The following is a 21,948-nucleotide window of genomic DNA, read 5'->3' as shown; positions in this document are numbered from 1 at the left end:
TGCCTGAGGGGAACATGAATGTCTGTACCAGATTTCATAACTGTCCATCCACTGCAAAGCCAATTTCTTTCCCATTTTGAAAGTACAGACACAATGTTCCAAGATGGCTCTGAAAAAGCTATTACTGGGCCCAGATTGGCCCAGCTGGAAATATCATAATATGACACTGCATTGTCTGCGTCGGGCCAGTTATCCACAGCAGGAAGAAAAATACTCAAAACCACTAGCTGAACACCAGAGTTTGATTGGACAAGCATAATGTATGGACTCTCACATAGTATGGATGGTACTTTAGTCTGATAAGATACAGAAATTTGTCTTGTACAGCCTTAAAAGCTATTCTATTATTTGATATCATACTATAAAGCAGAACGCAGACAAAAGAGCAACAGCAACAAAAAACTGAAAACAAAGATTCTCTCTTTCATTCGGTCTTCCTCCCTCTACGTCACCACAACCCCAACCAACCTTTAGAGCCTGACATGAAACAATGCTGAAAGCTGCCCTTTTACTTCCCAGACACACATTCGCACACAGACCCACACCATCCACCCAACACGTACATCCACTGTCTCCTAAAAGCTCCCAGTTTAGACAAAGAGCACTTTGTGTCATCTCTGTACAGAACCAGTACCAACCCAAACCCAGCCAAGCACCCACTGGCACACACATTAACTGTATTGCTTTTCATAAGTAATGGATAACAAACAATGTGATTCTTCCAGTTCGCTTTGAAAGACCAAATTAGAAGTTGAATTCTGACTCTGTACTCCCCTCTAAATGTATTTTTTGCACCCTTCTAGCTGCTGTAGAAGTGTTTTTCCTTACAACCTTCTCAGGAATCAGGGCCTTTGAAATGCATAAAAAACATGTGTGTGTGTGTGTGTGTGTGTGTGCATGCGTCTCTTACCTGGTCAAAGAGCTGTTTGCCTGTCGTGTTGGGCTGGATGGCAAACTCCAGCTCAGCGTCCATTGTGGTGACGCGCACATTGATCTACAGAAAAGAAGAAAACGAAACTAAATAAATGGACCAATAAATAATACATACATTAGGATGAGAATTCAAAAACACTGTTGAAGGTTTGGCTGTGATCACTAAAAATTTTCTTTCTTCCTGTTTTTCCAGTCGGATTTTCTCTATAAAATTCTGCTACACTCCTGCTACCTAATATTTCAAGCTGGTCTGGAGAGTTTAACACATTTCTTGACTCCCCCTAGCCGGGAAATAAAATTCCTTACCATCTCAGAAATTCCAAGACCGGTTGTGACTTGGTCGCAGTACCTTATCAAGGGAACTTGAGAGGGATCCTTAAACAATAAGGAGTCACAAACACAGAGGCATTTTGCCTTAAGGAAAGTGTATGCATGGCCTTTATTCCTAATGCTGAGAATATAAACAGGTCTTCATTATTTCCATAAAGTGGATGAACTTAGGACCCAAATTTTATTCTTAATTGTACATATTAGCCAAGGTCAGTATGACTGATCACTGTGTGACTATTTATGATCGCGAGATGAAGCTCGTTTTACTGCGGCGCTGTGAGAGCATTAACTGAATATTTAAAACTTTAAAATATAAAAGCAGATCTGTGAGGTTCAGTGTGCAGCACGCAAAGAGATCACACTACAGAATAACCATTTAAAAGAAACAGAGTATACAAGTAAAAGTAGGAGAAAGTGTGAAAGAAGTAGTGAAAAAAGAGGAAGATACGAAGTGCAAATTAACAACAAAATGTGCAAAGGAAATGACATGAAAGGGCATGAAAATGCTCAAGACAAGGCAAAACAAACAAAGGGTATGAAATTAGGAGAAAGTGTGATGGAAGAGTCCATCACAACATTTGAAGGAAAGATTTAGTAAATAAGGAACAATCTGGGAAAGATGTGACCCCTGACTGTCCGCTGGTGGGACAGCCTGTGCCAGCTGTGTGTGTGTGTGTGCCCTCCTATCAGACTTCTATAAATATTCTTCACACATAATGAACACACACACACACACATTTACAAACACACACCCTCTGTGTTACAGCCAGTCTCCATATAAGGCGCCGGCTGTTTACGCTGCTCATTCCTCTGCCAGGATGCTGCAGAAAGGAAGTTGCTTTCACTTCACTCTAATGAGGGGAAATTATTGGGAAAACTCCACTTAGCAGCTCCAGCAGCCTGCCCTTAACCACACATGCACTATAATTAAGATCCCACACATGCATTTTTAATATGAAAATAAACTATGCACTGTATCTGAGAGATGAGAGAAAGACGGCCATGCTGACATGCTCTCTGAGAGCCCTCTGCTCAAAGAAGCATTTCTACTGGCTCTTCAGGGTCCACGGGCCATCGGCACTTCAGCTCGAACCAGTGAAAGTTTGCACCAGAGCAACAACAATTTGCCAAATGGTTGTTTTAAACGAAAAAAATGAAGGTATAGTTCTCAAATAGATGAGAGAAAATAAAACAAATATGATCACATGACAAGTGACTGGATGAACGGATGAATCAACAAGCGCTTCAAGATCAACGCACCCCATCTGCCGCTATTTCAGAAACTTCAACTTCTCAATTTAGGATACTGTTTTCTAAATGTCTTATTTCCAAGCAAATTTACAGATTTACTTTTTCAATCTGTTTCTTCAATAAGATATTGGGCTCCTACCTTAAATAATTGAACTTTTTTTTCTCATTTAGTTAAAATTACATCTTCAGTTTTGCTAAAAGTATATTTTTGAAAATGTGAATACTGTAATGAATAAGCCCTTCTTGGGCCTTTTTTTGCTCTCCCTGCACACTATTTCTATGTCCTGTGATTTTATCCCATGCCAAAAAAAAAAAACTAATTTAAAACATTGGCGGATGATTTTGAATTATTCATGATGATAAAATAAATAAATGTTTTACTGCCACTGGGAAGGTGCAGTGGAGTGCTGCTCAGCTGCAGAAATAAGAAAACTGTTGCAAGAAGAAAGCCAGTATAGAAAGGGATTCTGAGAGTTATGCAGTCAGGTGAGACTTTCAGAGCCAAATATGAGCATCTGGAAACTTGTTTTAAAATGGTGAGTGTGTGTGTGTGTGTGTGTGTGTGTGTGTGTGTGTGTGTGTCTATTATGTCGCAGACATCCAGACTACCAGGCTTCAAACCAGCAGCAGAGCCAAACCAGTGTCTTCCAGTATTCCTTCTGGGCAGAGTACTCCGCACACAACAAGTTTGCAATCACACATTTGTCTATGTGTGTGTGGCGGTGTAATACATCAGACTGTGCTCTGTACTGCAGTAAGCAAACCTAGCTGCAGTGAAACCAACTGACACTGTCCTCAAGTAACCCTGATGGAGAGCGAGAGACACAGAGGAAGAGAGAGAGAGAGAGAAACAGAGCAGATGAGAAAGAGGAAACAATGGTACAGTAAAAACTTAACCTCCCTTAGGGATAAAACTGCTGCATCAGTAGGGTCTCTGTTTGTGTGTGTGTGTGTGTGTGTCTGTCTGTGTGTTTGAGAGACAGACAGACAGACAGACAGACAGAAAACGCCTGAGGTGAACAGAGTGCATCAGTCATAAGAAACCAGCAATCAGAAAATACAAGACTCATAGACAGCTCAACTGACCTGAAAAATATACACAAAGACCACACACACACACACACACACACACACACACACACACACACACACACACACACACACACACACACACACACACACGAACACAAACCATGATACGCAGACAAAGAAACTCTACCCCCAACCATGCCCTCTGTACACACACATACACACAGTTTAACAATTTCTGGCAATCAACTAATTGATTAATTGAGAATAATTCTGACCGTAACTTTGGTTCTACGGATATAAAGGATTTGGTTGTAAGTGTGTGTGTGTGTGTGTGTGTGTGTTCTACATTTGTTCAGCTCCAGATGAACATGTTTGTACAGTAGATGTTGGGAACGCAACCATATGGTGGTGGTGTGTGATATGTGTGTGTGTGTGCCACGGTGAGACAGACGTCTGTGTGTATGTATGGGAGCGCAGCCATATGGCGGCTTTACGTGCGTGTACAATATGCACACACAATATGGCCTTTTTCTGTGTTCATATCACTGCATGTCATGTCTCTGTGCTCTGCCTGATAAGGTTTCCATAGCAACGCCCTTGTGGCTCATTTTAACGTAATTTTCTGAAAAGCCTTGTGGGCGTCCTAAAGGGGGATTTAACACTTGACAGGGTGACCTAGAGAGGATTGACCCCTCTTGAGGTGAGATTCAAGATGGACAGTTCAACACAGAGAGAAGAATAAAACAGCAGTTAAATTAGTTCGCTTGTTTGACGGACGTTTGTTTTAATTATCGATTCATTGGGTTTTTTTTTATTTTAGTATCCTAAATATACATTACACACACACATACATAAATATATAATAAATCCCTACTAAAACTTTTTATTAAGGACGGCCTCAGCAAAAAAAAACATTACAGATGAGAGAGAAAGGAAAATTGTGGAAACACTCCAGTTCTGCATTGAGGTGAATAACATCCATTTCCTTTGGGCAGTGCAGTAAGAAAAGTCCTGTTAATATAGTCTACCATTGTCTGTAAGGGGATTTGTTTCAGATGTGAGTGTGAAAGTATTTGTCTGTGCCTGCAGAAATTTGGAAGCGAGCTGTTTTAATATGTGTGCGAGGGAGAGAGACTGCTGGAGCAGAAAGACACAGATACAGAAAGAGAGCAACATGTCTTCTCGATGATAGCTACAAAACGTTAGCAGATAAAGCAGGCGGTCTCAGCCTGTCCACTGACCACAGTCCTTTCTGTTACCGTTGACTGACTGCTACTGCTAAAACCCTTTTTGCTCATGTGTCAGAGACATATTAGACTGCCTCTACTACTACTACAAATACTGCCAAGACATTGCAGTTTAAAGCTTAGGCCACTACCAGAAATATATCAACCACTTCTCCAAAGTGGTGGCATATGGAGCCTGGCAGATTCGGGCCAAAGTGTGTTTGAAAAAATGTCCTACACCGAAACATAGATGATCCCTGTTGAAGCCTCTGCATGCTGTAAATCCTAAAATATTTATCATAAAAATCTACTTGGATTGGATAAAGTAGTGCTAGTGGTTGGTCAAGTTTAGGTTGGAAGGTTTCCAGGACCCATATTGAGATCCCGAACTTGTTCTGCACACCGAAGAAATTTGCGGCTTGAGTGAATGCAGTTCCACTTCAGCTCATGTTTACACAGCGGGATCAGAAGCACTTCGTTTTTAACTAAACACAGTTAAACAAATCCTCTGACTCTGCAGCTGAGGGATAACCTCACACGTACTGTTTAGAGAGAGGTTTGGTGTTTGGATGACACAGCAGAAATCAGGTTGCTGACTCACACCTTAAAGCATACAACAACAATGACTAGTGCTACCACACAGCATGTTAACACTTGTTCTAAAAACCCATTAGCACCTACAGAGATGAAGTGAGAGTGAATGAGCACCATTCATAGTTATGCAAACCATCAACACCACTGACTCGTTCAATAACCACCAAGTACAACATTATGCTCAACTTCATTCAGGTCTCTAAGTAAGTGTGGTGGATGACCATGCTACTGAATTCCACTAGTGTTTTAATAACACAGTAAATAGCAAAACCTACCAGTCTAAAATCATTATTGTACATGTGTATTATTCCTTATCCCTTCCAGTCTTGAGGGTGTTCATTAGAGACCAACCAGCCTGGCCGATATTTATCAGCCGATATTATCTCATCACTATTACATCAGTATCAGCGTATATGTCAGAAATTGTATCGAACCAATGTAATTTTAATTTTTTTTAAATTCCAAATATTGATGATATAATATTGGCCTATACTGAAAATACAGTATTGATCAGGCTATAATGTTAATCGGTGGTGCTCAGATTTAGGGCTGTTGTAAAGTTAATACAAACCAGGCAAAATCACAAATGCTGCGGGATATAGTGCTGCTCAGTGCACTCAGTGCTGCCACTGGTGGCCGGAAGTTGTACTGCAAGAACTGAACTCTAAAATCAAGCTTTTTTACTATTTTAGATCCGCTTGACATCATTGTTTTTCCTTGTTATCGGTTGCTAAGGAGATCGCCCTCCGTCCTCTGAGTTTATATTTTACACACATCCAGGACTGTGAAACAGAGAAAGAATGATGAGAAATTTTCATGTTGCAGAATACTATTTTAATTACGAGACATGAGATGTATTAGGGTTTTAGCTGTTGAAAACGGAGTGTGCGTGTCTGCCTCAATTTAGCTGGCTGTGTTTACCAGCATCCTCCATGTTATTCATAACAAGTAGTGACAGCTAAATAGTAGGCTAGTGTGTACAGGCAGAGTCTGCCCACGCAGCACAGCCCACCTGTTGACTGTGCTTATGTGTGAGAGAGAGACTCAGACAGCCATAATTAAAAGCTGTTGGTAGATAAGCTGGTTAACAGAGGCTTTAAAGGCAACCAGGGCCGCGCTGCCTTCTTCACCTTTTCTCTTCTATGTTTTCCATCGTCATCCACTCTTTCCACTCATCTACTTTACATTTCCTGTCTGACACTCACCTCCACTCCTTTATCTGTCCTCTACTACTCTTTCTCTCTTCACCTCTCCTCTTTTCAACTCTCCTCAAACCCTTTTTTTTTTCTCTCTACCACTCTCCTTTTCCTCTCCAAAACCACTTTTCCACTCCTCTTTTCTATTCTAATGTCTTTCGGTCCTGGCATATACAGTAATGTGAGTATTTATCAGTCATGCTTTAAGCTTGTTCACAACGGCTGTTTGTATTCCCAAGCTCAAAGAGAGGTATCAAGGGCGTATGAGAGAAAATCCATCCATCAGCACTGTGTCAGACCACACAAGTCCACCCAGTCCTGGAACTGATGCTTTTCAAAGCCTAGAAATCACATAGGGATCTGTGGGCTGATTTGGATTGGAGTAGGAGGAGTTAGCATGAGAAAGCACAGCTTTGCCTTCAGCTGTGGAGAAAAAAATACATCTCCAAAAGTAATACTGATATTGCCTGTAAAAGCCATGTGCCACTTCCCTCTTTTTCTCCAATTATTTGTCTTGAACTTGCTACCAATGATCATTTTCAGTGCAGCCTAAACTAATAAATAACAATTCAGTTATTGATTTATCTGTCAATTATTTTGAAGGTAATGTTCTCAAATTGTTAGTTTTTCTGTCAAAAAACAAAAGATATTCAATTGAAAATGACATAAAACACAGAAAAGCAGCAAACCCACACATCTGAGAAGCAAGAACCAGAGAATGCTGGTTTGTTTTTGCTTGATAAATGCCTTAAATTAGTAACTAATTGAATTCAATTGATCAAAATCGTCAATGATACATTTTTAATTGATAAACAAAATGACTGATTGCTTCAGCAGTGATTTGCATTGCCTATTTGCAGTAGCTACATATGTCGAGTGACTGTGTTTATAACGGTATGCACCCACATGGCTCTCATGCTGCTGTGACAGCCTCCACTCTTCTGGTTTCAGGATTTCCACCACATTTTGGAACCTGGCTGCAGGGATTTGCTCCCATTCAGCCACAGCAGCATTAATGAGTTTGGCCACTGAGGGCGATGAGACCTGGCTCGCAGTCAGCGTTCCAGTTCATTCTAAAAGGTGTTGGATGGGGTTGAGGTCAGGGCTCGGTGCAGGCCTGTCAAGATCTACACCAAACTGGGAAAAACCTTTATTTGTGCACAGGAGTATTGTCATGCTTTGGTTAACTCTTGTCTACAATATCATTATACGCTGTAGCATTAAGATTTCCCTGAAATCATGAAAAACCACTGTACATTTACATTTGGCCATACAGAGTATTTCTATGAAATCATACTGAGTGCAGCTTTAGAAGTTAATGTTTTATCCTGATGTTTTAGTAATACAGCTTTTTTAGTGCATTCCAATAAAGCAGTGACTGAATTTAGTGGAGGTTAGGGAGAGGAGGAGGTGGGGGAACTTCACACCCTCCCTCTAATTAGATTTAGTGACTTGGATAATTCCCATTATATAAATGAAAATGGCCCTCTGAAATATTTAAAGCCTCCAGCGCAGGCTTGCTGCCCCCCCTCTACCAGCACCCAGCCCCCAGGGACACCATCACCAGGAGGGGCAACATGTGCAAAACGCAGGGATAAATCAATAATGTACGATGTCCCACCACATCTCACACCCTGGATTGACAGGCTTGATGCACGCTTATTCACAAACACACACACGAAAACTGTAAGCGCCTGAACAACATACTTTCCACTCAAGCAGGCAGATATATCGAGCAAATGAATATGTATTAACACATGTACACACCATTTATTCTTACACACAGATCTATATTCACACACACACACACACTCACTATGCCATTGGAAAACGCATGCACTGACCAAAACATATGGGAAATCAATGCATCCTTTAAAGGATTCTCCAGCAACATTTAACCCCCCAGGGTGTGTGTTATTGGATGAGTAGTTGTTTTTCTGTATTGTCCCCATGTTTGCTCTTCTTTTCATTTTCCATGTCTCCGTTCTTTGTCCTTCCCCCTCTCAAAAGCATTGTTTACTATTGTAAAGGGGTCAGTCTGCTTCCAACTGAAGCCCCTTTCAGACATGCACTCCTTCGCGTTACTCTGACGATAATTCAACATGTCGGTCTCATGTCTGAATGAGCACCCTGGTTACTTTTTCGACATAGCCACGACAAAGTCGTCTTACTAGATCGGATGTCGTGACATTTCAGTCATCAATGTTGTCAGATTAGTGGAAATGCTGCTGCAGCACAAGGTAAAACATGCAGACAGAAAGAGATGAAATGCACTTCTAAGACTTGATACTGTCTAATACAGTAAAAGCAGGCAGCAGAATTTACTATGAATAAATGATGAAACCAATGTGAAAATGTATCAGTGGAGGCGAGCATCTCTCACTCTCACGATGGTCATTAAGGCTTCAGCTGAAAAATGTGTTTTAGAATCCATCAGTGATGCAGCCTGTGAGAGAACAGGAAACACTCTTCTTCGACGCGATCACAACTTTTTTTAACTTACCGCTGCTCTCTCTATAAAAGGTCATAACTTAGCCAGCAATGTTGCGTATTCCGTGTCTGAAGAGGGCTAGTGTCAGATCATTGAATGGTTAAAAAACATCCTCCCAACATGCTTTCCAACTTTCTGAAACCGACAATCCAGCATGCACACCCACGTCATGCAGCTATCGGCCAGCTGTGTGAAGGTGAGAAAGTAAGCAGGGTTTTCTTTTCATTCTTCACACAACTACTTACGTCACCATCATTTTGTATGTATAAACGAGTGCCTTTGAGGAGAAACTGACGCCCTTATCCCCTTTTGAACTATTATCATCATCTCTATCAAGGCCAGCTTTTCACTCCGCCTCCAAGCCTTTACAGCTTTACACTTTGCCTTCAAGGACATATCTACGAACTAGCTGAGTTCTAAGAGTGCTGGAAAAACGTCATCGGGACAATTTGAACACAGCAAACTTTCAAAATCCTTTGAAATATTTCTGCAATTATCAAACCTTCCACGGTTTGTTGACGAGTCAGTAAATATAGAAACATCTCTGGCATAGCCCAACGCATAGTATACACAATACATGTACAGTGAAATGTGAAGTAATAATGAGATTGTTTCATGGCGTTTCCTCTTCTTAATTTGACTGAATCACCTCCTGTTTGTCCAACATTCCCTTTCTGGTTAGCCTGCTGACACAGACCCCCTTTTGTGCAAACCCCCTTTGAACCACATCATGAGAGACGTGAATACCAGGGGACACCCATGTTGTTTTAGGGGTGTATGTACACACAAAAACACCATTAAAACACAGCCTTGAGGAGGGTCACGGTCCAGACCAAATTCACTTTTTAATGGCCTGCCTGAGGCTAACTAGCTTATAGCCTGCCTCGCCTTTTAGGGAGACAACAGACTGTTTCTAAGTGGCTCAACAAAACAGAGACTCCATATGCCTCTTGCTTGCCTCACCTGCACAATTGCTGAAGTGTTTTTCATTTCTATATTTTGTTGACCTTCATTAGCTCCGAGCTAACGGAGCCAAGCTAGCTTACTTGTTCAATGATTATAAAGCGAGCCTGCAGGGGCCACTCAGCTTTAGCTTTTAATCCAATGTGACATTTAAGCGTTTTCATGGCGAACAACAAGCGGAGAATTCACAGATGAAGCAGTGAAAGGGCTGATGTGTTTACTGTCCAACTGCTAGGCTTAATGTCAAAGTATGGCCTAATGTAACCGGAGTGGGAGTTCCCCTCGAGGGCGGCTTGGGTGTCGTTTTTCTGGACTGGATATGAACAAAGTGCCTGTCACTCACTCCTCTCCCAAATCCCCTTTTATCCCTTTGTGTGCCTTCTTTCTTACCGACGGTGAGTTTCAATAATCTGACCTTTACTCGTTCCCTCCAACTTTCTCTTCTGCTCGCTCTTGTAAATTTTCCCTCCATCTGTCCGTCCACGTGGCTCCGTCTCTTATCTCCGCCCACAACGTTTCTCCAACTGTTCCTCTCCGATTTTATTCAATGACTTCTTTGCATTGAGGTTTCTGAGAGTTAATACGGCTTAATCCCTTCACAAAATGTAAATTATATATGTAATCTTCTCATTTTGCTACAGCAGACAGCAGGTATTTTTTGATGATGTGAAAAGACTGCAACACCTGTTTAACACTTTATGACATTCATGCACTGAAAACAACCTTTAAAAGCCTGTTTCATACAAACTCTTTCTTCCTCTGCTCCTCTCTGTCATTATTTCTTTCTAATGAGCTGTTTCATCGCTTCTTATCTTCCTCTCTCAGTTTCTATCACCCTCTGTCTCTCTCTTCACCTCCCATCCTCTCGCTACTTTTTTCCATCACATGTCCCTGGACTCTTTCCAGGAATTGGGCCTGGCCTAATTCCCTATTACTGAGATTGATGGACCAGGGGCTCGGTACAGGCGCTGGCTGTAGATAACTGTGTAAGCAGGATTGTAAACACCCGGCAACTACAAGCTTCCTATCTTTGCTGTAGTTTTCACTGACCTCTATCAGTCTATTTTTAGTTGATGTGATCATTAGAATTCGGTATAGATTTACAGTCAGGCGATGAGATGCTTAGATAACAAAACTGAGGCTGTTCAAATGTTGCTTCGATTGACTTTTTCTTTCTACTGAAACAGATATTAATCGAAATAATCCTTGCATCTGTGAATGTTAACTCTCAGTCTACCCCAGGCTGCTAGATAGTTTAGGTTGGAGAAAAAATGAAAAGTATTTAACTTAAAACTGGTTGTTCTTGATGCAGACACTGGTTGTAATACTTAAATTCTGAATGCTGCTATTTTACACATTTCCTAAGTGGAGGAAAGCACCTTAAATAGTTGAATGGAATTGAATATTTTCTGTGTAATCCCTGTAATAATTTTTGTTGACCTGATAACCTCTGTATACATGTAATAAAACACCTAAAACATTTAAAAACATCAATACAACTTTTGATCGTATCATAAAGCAAAACAATACTATGGTTTCATACTTAGAGTTTCAAAGTGTTTTATCACTGGAGTCTATGTTCCTGCCACCAACGTTAAAATATAATGAAGGTAATATATCAAATGGCTTCACAACTCTCAGACTATAATCCTGTTATTTAAGCTTCAGTGCAAACTCTGTGTGTGTTTGTGTCAGAGCAACATGAAAGCTCCCACTGTCCTTCAGTCCCAAAATAGAGCAGAAAAGCCCTCTTTGTGTTTGCTCTTCAATAGACAGGACAGTTCCACAAAGTGACCGACTGTGCGTCTGTGTGTGTGTGTGTGTGTGTGCATGTTTTCCCAAAACTCTGTGCACTCCTGTAACATTACTTCTGGCTGGGAGAGCTGATGACTGACTCTTGGCGCACTTAAAAAAAAACAGACATAGCAGGCATGAGCAGCACCAAAACAAATGTTTCATGCTGCACTTTAGGAATAATAATATAATATAATATAATTTGTTTCATACCTATTTCTTATCAGTGCCTGGAACCCATCCTGCACTCACACTCAACCTCTCTTATACGCCAATAACTTGTCTTAACTAACGTGGTGATCTTGGCTGCAAATTCTGCAATCTGATACTGAAGAACGCAGATAAATTGGAAAAACCTTGTGGGAGAGAATAGAAAGAATAGCAGCACAGGCAGTAACTCTCTACATGAGAGGTACGCAGGGGTGCAAATCAGCCATTAATCTCCAACATGTTAGGTACTAACCGGTTTGGGCATCTTTCTCCTCTCTCCGCCCGTCCCCTGTTGCTGAGAAAACAGAAAGAAGTCGTCCTCCGTCTTCCTGTCTCCCTCCGGGGCACCAGCGCCTGGGACACAGCAACAACAAAAACAAATGCACCAATGTCAACAAACAAACAACATAAACATCATATTCTGTGTACCCTTCAGGCCGTCATGCAGTGTACTTTTCTATGGCTCTCCTTCTATTTTTTTCATTTCTCTCTCTCTCTACATCAAATTGTCACTATTGAAAGAGCCAACGACAGGAAACGATCAAAGGGAAGATTCAAAGGTCGGAGCAAAAAGAGGGAAAGTGAAAGATAGAATAGAGAGAGAGTTAGATAAGACAAAGCAAAACACAGACAAAAAACATAGAGAAATTGGAATAGGAAGACACTCCACAGCTATTTCAAGTGTCCTCTGTTGTTTCCCCTCGCAGACTCATAACCAATCAAAGAGTTTAAAAAGGGAAAATACAGCCTGGATGGAGCCAATTAAACTGAATCCAGTACAATCTTGCTCTCTTCCCACAAGCAAAACTGTTATTGAGAGTCAACCAAAGAAACACATACAGACACACTCCTGCTAACAGCTGCTACTGAGCTCCATCACTTTGGCTACAGCTGGAAGTGAATTGAAACTGGAATAGCAGAGGTGTATCTGGACTTTTACCAGCATACCACACAACATGCTCAGTGGCAGGTTGGGAAAGACAAATGAGAAACAGAGCCTGGAAAAGAAGAGACAGGAGAAGGAACCGGCAGTTACTGAGATAATTGGGCGAGTAGCTGAGAGGGAAAAAGGAGAACTCCAAAAATAGAGACGCAAAAATCGTACAGAGAGAAATAGAGACAGATATGTAAAGAAAAAAAATAGTTTCCATTTCTCTCTTTTGCATGATCTGTTTGAGGTTACCCCTGACCTGCTTACTGCTACTCGTTTGAAGTGATGGTTATCTGGACAGTGTGGGTTTGTCTAAAACTGCTTGTCAGCTAAATGACTAGAATCTAAAATAGAGAGAGGACATGGTAGGTGTCCCATAGGTGCCAGATCTTTGTGATGTGTGAGGCCAGAAATACACCTTTCTCAAGTGTCAGCACAGAGAATTAAACCAGGCTCGATCACAAGCTCAGGCTCAGGGGGGCAGAAACAAGCTGAAAACTGGGGTTACACTTGAATCTAAAGTGCGTTTTAGAAAGGTTTGCCTGGCACAACATGACTATAATATGGTTACATATTATACATACTACACATACATAAGGTTGTTGATCAATGGTTTCAAAGCATTTCCAAAATGTTTAAGCATACCAAATGTGGTTTGGTCTAGATGATTCATAAACTGGCACACCGAAATATTTAGTGTGGTTTGTGGTGAGTTCTAGGCCGCGAGAAATAAGAGTTAGATATCTAATCAGATCAGAGGTAGTATTTCTTTCAACAGAATGTTTTCAAAGTGGCTTCTCTCAGCACTGTCCTCAAAGAGTCATATAAGTCATAATTATTGGTGGATTTGCTTTCTAGTAAGAAACTTCTTCTTCAAGGAAACTAATAATTGTTTGTCTTCAAGAGACCTGGACTTAAATTAATTTAGAATTTATGTAAATATGATGACTTTGGGTACATAATGAATGCATGAAATTGCTTAAAGATGTTCATGTCCATGTGGGGCTGCGGTTACAACAATCAACTGCTTAAACAGTCACCATAAATCTGGCTTTTAACTGATTATAATCAAATCCATAGACTATATTTAAACACACTGATAGAGGACAGTGCTGTTTGCTACAAAATACAATGACTATTATTATATTACTAGTATATGTGTATGCTAGACCTCTGCTCTGATTAGTTTCTGTATTTATTGTGAAAATGTGACATCAACTCTGTCTATTACAAACTATTGCAAACTTTACCACAGTTGTGTATCTCATCAAAGTGTATGTAGGTCACAGATTTCTTGACACTTCTTTAACTGTCCTAAATGTTTCCGTTTCCATTAGAAACATATCCCAGACTGAGAAAAGGGATTTCTACATATTTGAAATGCATTGAATATTCCTGAGGCAAACGTTATAATCACATCAGAGAGCATTATGAATACACTCTGAAAAAACGTGGCTTAATTCAGCTGTAATTCTCTCTTTCACATCAGTCTTCAGAAAATTCTCTTTGATGTGCCACATAACTGTGGGGCATGTCCTGCAAATCAATGCACGGCTCAGTCAGACCTTCCATCATCCCTTCAGTGCCCTTTAGGGGCCAAATCCTGAAGGTATACGAGGCCTGGAATATGTCTTTGTTCAAAGTGAACACTGGCAATCAGACCAACCTCATTCTCAAGGCACAAAAGCAGCTCAGCTGTGCCAGGGTTGTCATTTAACTGTCCTCTATACCACCATTTACACTAGAAATAGCACACACACGTGATGAAAGACAGCAGAATTATGTTTTAATCATTATTCTGAAATGGGAAACAAAACTAATGTTTCTACTATTTCACTAAATATTATGATATGATACTAAACACTGAAGCTTTTACTGCTTTTAAACAGAGATAAATCTTCTGCAGTAACAGTAGAGGTAGTGACCGAGTTCTGCACAGGCCTAAAACTGAGACCAAAACCTGACCTCCACCTGTGTCTTAAAGACAAGTCCCTGCTGCCAAGTGCTTTCAAGTTTGAGCCTGAATGTGACTCCAAACTGTATTTGATTTATTTTCATCCATTATAACGCATTGACTGCATCATCTTTCCTGCTTCCCACTGGGCATTGTATATCTACTTGCAACACATGACATATTACACCTTATTGATGGTGAGAGATGGTGAGAGAGTGAGGAGTAGAATAGTGCACTGATGGGAGAAAAAGGAGAGAGAGACACACATAAGAATTCAAAGCTTGCCTTGACCCATATACCTGCAGCCAGGAGATACGTAAAGACCCTGAATACCAACATAACTAACAGACTTAAAGCTGCCGCTCCTCTCCTGTAGAAAGTTAGAGTTGATGGCTCTCGCTTTGAAAGAACAGAGTATGCAGGGGTTTATTAATCCGCGCTGCAAGTTGTATAATATTCAGAGCAAGATAAATATATTCGGGACAAAAAGCCTCCTCCAGATCTCTTTCTCTTTCTTTCCTGTGTTCATTCTTCAGGTCTAACAGCCACCACAATGATAACATCAGCTTTGTTCTGCATTTGGCAAGGTGAAAGTGATTACCATCTGCAAAATTTAATAGATTTAAATGCTCCAGGCTTTACGGAAACACATGACCCCCAGGCCTACACACACACACACACACACACAAACACATACACACCTAAGGGTGACCTTTAGTGTGTGTTGTAGCTGACAGCATCCGGAGCTTTCCAAAAGAACACAGGTCTGCTCTGTTTAGCAGCCCACTACCTCGTAAACCTGGATGTATAAGCCTTCAGGGTGTGTGTGTGTGTGTGTGTGTGTGTGTGTGTGTGTGTGTGTGTGTGTGTGTGTGTGTGTCACTTCATTCAGTGAAACTAGAGGGTCGCTCCCAAGCGGATACAGCTTCCAGGTCACCATTCATGCAGAAAGAAACTCTGCTCTCTGTGCACATTACACTCTTTCATCTCTCTCTTTCTCTCTTGTTGTGTCCGGATCAATCTCAACACACTGCTGCATTTTGCACACACTTTTATAGAGTGTCTTGTAACACTGCTTTACACTTTCCTGCTCCTCCTCCTCCTCCTCCTCCTCCTCTGCGTTCCTCCCCCCTTTAACAACGCTGCAGGTGAGGCTGGGTTGGGTATCATTCGGAGTTAGAATACTGTTCTGATTCTCTTCATCAATCCTGACTGGTTCTGATGTACGGCATATTGTTCGAGCAAGAAAATCAACCCAATTTTGGTGAAAGCACAAACCGCCTTATATTCAAAAACAATGAAAGCTTTTTTGTGTCTCTGCTTGAAATGGAAAATATAGAAGAACTTAAAGATTCTCTATCTTGCCATGTACATATTGAATACTGACTGATTATGTTGGAGTTGAACATGCATTAGCTGATTCTTGGCTATTACGACCACAACCGGGGACATCAATACTGCTTCATTCTTACACAATGCTCCAAGTACATATCTACACAAAGATATTTATATATTATATATTATATATATTATATTTCAACACAGAATGAACAATGAAGCCGTACATGTTGAAGTGACTTCTTCAAAGGAGGAACATTTTATTATTTGAGTTGTGTCATTACATTTGTGTTTGCAGAGTCTACAGAACAAAATGTCCTGCTGTAAGTGCCAGAGACGACACACACACAACTTCCAACAGCTGCCATAACAGCAGGAAACTGCACCAACTGCTTTGCTTGACAACAAGGCTTTACTTGTACAACAGAGCCAACTGATTCCTCGTGGAGTGTAAGGAGGAGAGTGTTTGTCAAACAGCACAAATGGTGTGTTCAGGGTGTGACCTGAGAACCCACAAACACAATGCAAAACAATGCTGTGATGCCAATGCCAAATGTACTGTATGCTGAAAGCAGCGACACCTCTCTCAGTATCCCTTCCAAACAGGTTAAACATGCAGCCTGGATTAATTATAAGACAAACTGAGGAACAAGAAGAAAAGAAGGAGAACAAGAAGGATATTGAGGTACACACAGAGCAACTACAGCAGTTTAAGTTAGCAGCTAAAAACAAACACATGGATCCAAGTTCACCTAAACTGACAAAGCCATGTCAAGAGTAAATATGGACATCTACACGCTTGGGACAAATGATGCTCTCAAGATGAACTAAAGTCTTAATCCAGAATGGCATGAATCTCGAGGTTCTACAGTACAGATGAAAGAAGAAATAGACCGCAGACTACTTGACCTGGAGAAACCACAAACATTGCTATTTCCTGTCCATCGCTGTGAAGTAATCGTTTGTTGAGTCCAACACCAACATGGTGGTGTTTTCAGCATTATTAATATTCATGTGATCAATATTTACTGTAATAAATATTCATTTGGCTAAACAGACGGTGACAAAAATAAAGTCAGCAGGTTTTGACAGCTGTTAAAATGAACGGCAATCTGAGATGGATGGCATCATCGCTCCTGCGTGGAGTTGACTCTCATCCAGGTTGATGTTCAGCGTTTTGCTCAAGGACACGGGGGTGGTTACTGGACTGAACACGACCTGTTGAGTAGGTTAAACCTGAGACCACCAGACTCTTCTGCATAAGAAGACGAATGGAGGATCTAATAATGTATAAGGTTTCAGAAAAGCAGCACAGGAATGACACAGATGCAGAAAAAGAAAGTGAAAGAAATCAAGAGAAGACGTGATGGTGAGAGACGGAAAGAGTAACTAGATAGCGTCTGTCAGTGAACCTGGCTGGCTGTGATGTGGGTTGTGAAACTAAAGCGTTTGATCCCTGTCACCAACTGACACTGACCAAGTAAAACACCTGCACCGTATCTCTCAGAGCTGCAACTCACTTTTTTTTTTACAGTCTGGGTTGTTTCTTCAGAGATTTACCATAATTTTTATTGGTTATAATAACATTTACCTCAAACACAACTTTCCAACCAAGAGCGTGAGGCATCAGGCATTAAAAGACCCCTTTAATTATCTAAACCACTGATTTGGATATGATAATTAAATTGAGCGTTACAATTATTACTCAAACTGTAAGTGCAGAGCAACTCCCTGGTTCAACTTTGATCTACTGTACCTATTATTAATGCATGCATGCACTTTTACAATGCAGTGAACGATTACAGCGGATATTTCAGGTACATTTCTTTTATTTTGGGTTTAACTGGACTGGGCCACAGCTGAAGGAACAAAAACACAAAAAAAAGAACCAATTTCCCAAATTTCCACTCAACATTAAAGTGCAAATGTGAACTAGGGAAACTGGAAAAAGCAAATGACACAAATTCAGAGACAAAGAAAGGTGGATGCAAATATCCTCTAACAAGCTCAATGAGCCAAATCTCCAAACATTCAGTATGAAGAGCCGACCAGGAACCACAACCAGTTTCAGACAGTCTCACAGCAGCAGCTGGTGTGTGAAGAAATCTATTCAGCCAGCTTCAGATGCCGATGCTGAGGCCAAGTTGGCGAATTGCTTCCTCGATTAATGTGCCTGTTTGTTTCTGCGTAATGGTCTCAGTTCATTTCTGCATGACGTGAATCACGACCTGTTCGTTTCTTGCCTTCAAACACCTTCATTGCTGTAAATGTTGCTTTGTTGAAGGTCCCAGGTCAGGATTCTTGTGCCTTCCCAGTGTCTTCCCAAAATGAACAGTTCAGACATAATGATGAGCAGCACAAACACATAAAATGGTTCATGTACTGGGACACTACATGACTTGAAACTTTAGTTTTCCAAATGGTGACTTACCTAACACTTTTATTGTAGCCTATTATAAATAAACAGTTCATCTTTTTATTCAAAATGGATATGAATGATTTTAAAAACTAACTGGTGCTTTAGAATGACGTTTAAACCTGCACAACAATTGACAAGCTAAATCTTTCAGTTATTGACGTGAATATGTCAATACGTCTGGCCAGAATTAGACAACATTCTCCTACTCTGATCTGGAGCCATGAGATTATTCAACAGGTTACAAAAAAAATGCCCTGCTGGGAGAAATCTAAAACCAGCCGTCAAAGGTATCTCATGTCATGATGCAGTGAGCCTCTTTCTCAAATGAGCTGTAATTTGGTCCCCAGAGGAGGCGGGGCTAAGAGCAACAGGAGGATTTGAGCGACACGGATAACAGCCAATAGACTCACTCCCCCCCTGCTGCAATGAGGCCAATCAGAGAGTCGTAACTTCCCTGACGCCGACGGAGCATCTGTTTGTGCCAGATGGACCGCTAGCATCGTGTGTGGGCGCGTTAAAGTGACTGTATTCAGGACCGCTGTTTACGTACAAACGCCGAACGAGCCCGTGTTACACGGTTTGTAATCCGGCGTGGTTTCCAGGGCGGTGGGTAAACTCACTCAAACTTAGTGAGCCTACGTGGGGGACAGAGCTCAGGCTAGCCTACATACCATTTACGAAGCAGCATCAATCTCTCTCATGTGAATGTGTGCTTTTTCTGTCATGACAACAAGCGTCAGGCTGTTGTTGTTGGTGGTTCACGTGATTAAAGCGATGTGGTTGTTGCTTGGTTCAGAGGTACAGCAGTTAAGTTAGCCCTGTGATGCTTTGGCTGAAGGCGCAAGAAATATTGCCATTTGAATCGACCACAGGTATTCAAGAGTCCCCTGACCGCGAGAAGCGAGTCCATAAATACAACAAGACAGACAACGACAGCTTCAGTGTAACAACATGCTAATTGCGTTTTCGCAGCTGCTGTTTTGCCACATTGTCGGGAAACAAAAGGCGCGTCAGCAGCAGCAGGACTCTCTACTAAAAGTTGCCAACGGCGCAAGAAACATTGTTTCCGCTGCGAGCTTCACAAAAGAGCCGACATGAAAAAACACCGACGGGACCTCCGTGAACCGCAGCACCAGAGCTGGGCACGACCATGCCCGTCCAGGTGACAGTGGTGAGATAATTGATAAACGCCACAACAAAAAACAAAAAAAAAAAGTGCTCTTAACATGTGAACCGCTGACAGGTCATTCTGGGGGGGGGGGGGGGGGGGGGGCAAGGCAAGCATCTGATTACCCTGACCACTAATGTGAACCCTGTTCTGTTGCATAACATTTGAACTGACACACGGCACCTCGCGCGAAGTGACACCAGTCCACTTACCCCGTCCTCCCGTCCCGAAACGTGCAAGAAGCCGGTTAGAAACGGAGGTGAGGCAACGTCGCACCACCACGCCGTCCTCAACCTGCCTGTCAAATACGCACGTTGCTGTAAAAGAAGTTAGAAGCGCTACGGCTCGTTAACGGGCCCGCGTAAAAACACCGCTACTCGCTCGAGAGGAAAAGAACCCCCCCCCCCCCCCTTCTCATATAAACGTCTTAAAGGAAGGCAGGCAGAGATGAAGGCGGTCAAAATCACGTCTAACGCCTGGCTGCGCTGAGGATGTGTCCAACTGTCCCCCCCCCCTCCAGCTGGCAGCAGTACTTTATATATCCACCGCGAGTAAAAATAGAGCGTTTCACCTTCCCGTCCTCTGCGCTGTTTACCGGACGCGGTGCGCACTGAGAGTGCACAGTGACACAGGCTTGGGCGCTGGAGACTCCTCCGCCAGGCTCCCACGACCGGAGAGGAGGTACAGACACTCAATATGGCTGACGAACTTACCGTACCGAGGCGTGGTGAGCTGAGTCCTGCAGATTCACCCCCCAGCCCCTCCCTCTCCCCGTGACTGAAACTCTGCAGAGCAGCCTCCTGCGGGGTGTAAACCAGGGGTCCCGAACTTTATCATACCCAAAAAGGAGACATTTTATACCTCAGGGGCCCTTCTGGTAACTGGTTAGGTCACACTTTATTTCGGATAGTTCACTTCTAATATTAAACTCAGTGTATACACATTGTAATGTGCCAATAACCGGTTTATACGGATACATTAAGTGTAAAATAGATCTTCAGGGTCCAAGTTAGGCTTTCTTCTTTTGGTTTCATTTGGAGCAACTGACACAAAGCAAGCAATGCTGTCCCTAATATGGTGTTTTGACAATGAAATCTCCACTAAAGTAACACATATCCCTGTGGTAACCTATCAAAGACAAGAAACTATTTAACATAACATCATACAGGATGAGAATGATGGGCACCTCAAGTTTCCCCCTCATCTTCACAGAGAATATTTCTGTCTGCCTGCACAGAAGTCCGCACATTCATTCACCGATCAGTCGCACAGCCAGTCGAAATCAGTAAACAATCAAAAATCAGCTTCAATATTGGAGCATCACGAAATAAAGTTGTGAAAGACCCAAACTGTGGCTGTTAAAACTAATAACCACAAAGGTTCTGGTAGGGCTCAGACATTTTCTTTGGGCCTTATATGACTCTGTTTAGCCTCACATGTGGTTTTCGCAGAGTGTCCAGTGTGACTGTTGCCTTAAGTCGGCTCTTAACAGCTGAATTTATTGATCAGAAACCTGAGAGATGATAATCGGCTGGTGAACAGTATTGCAATTACAAGTCATTATGTGGGGAAATCAATCTCACCGGACACACAGTAAACAAACATAGAGGTAGGTAACTTCCTTATTGTGGCAGCTGGTTTTAGAACAATATATCAAATGTCAAGGAAACTTTTAGTGATTTCCGCACTACAAATGAGCCCATAGCATCTTAGAGAATGGTGTTAACGCTACACAGATAAAATTCAAGTGTGTATCCAGATAATTGCTCGTGTGTTTCCATTTTATAAAACTTTATTTGGAGTAATAATTCTCACAGCTTGATGTCAGAGGCAAGGCCGGGGGAAAACATCTCAAGTGTTACAAAGTCTACAGACCGCTTTCCAACACTAATGCCTCCCCATGTCCTGATGGGAAAACCACAAGAAATGGAATCGAAGCAATACCACCATGAATGTTTGGTCTCTCAGTTGTACTTGAGCTGCAAATCACAATTCTTGTGACATTTTACTGTAATAATGAGTGTGTTCAGTGTGCTCAGCAAACAAACATATTACCCACACTTGTCTGTCGAGTTTTCCTTCCCCCTCGCCGGGCTGTACTGATCATCTCCATCTCCT

General features: G+C 41.7%; 1 protein-coding gene across 1 annotated transcript in view; it reads right to left on the bottom strand.

Moving 5' to 3' along the window:
- The window catches only part of LOC139292909 (radixin-like), a 35,088-nt gene extending 14,421 nt beyond the window's left edge, over positions 1 to 20,667 (bottom strand). Inside the window, 6 exon segments of the mRNA XM_070915310.1 lie at positions 911 to 994; positions 12,274 to 12,370; positions 20,293 to 20,450; positions 20,453 to 20,513; positions 20,515 to 20,591; positions 20,593 to 20,667. Of these exon segments, the coding sequence (XP_070771411.1) occupies positions 911 to 994; positions 12,274 to 12,370; positions 20,293 to 20,450; positions 20,453 to 20,513; positions 20,515 to 20,591; positions 20,593 to 20,667 (552 nt within the window).
- Between the last annotated feature and the right edge of the window lie 1,281 nt (positions 20,668 to 21,948).

The sequence above is a fragment of the Enoplosus armatus genome, chromosome 11, assembly GCF_043641665.1.
Source record: "Enoplosus armatus isolate fEnoArm2 chromosome 11, fEnoArm2.hap1, whole genome shotgun sequence".
In the NCBI taxonomy this organism is placed as follows: Eukaryota; Metazoa; Chordata; class Actinopteri; order Centrarchiformes; family Enoplosidae; genus Enoplosus; species Enoplosus armatus.
Note: the sequence above shows the minus strand (reverse complement) of the source record. Positions and strands in the feature narration are given on the sequence as shown.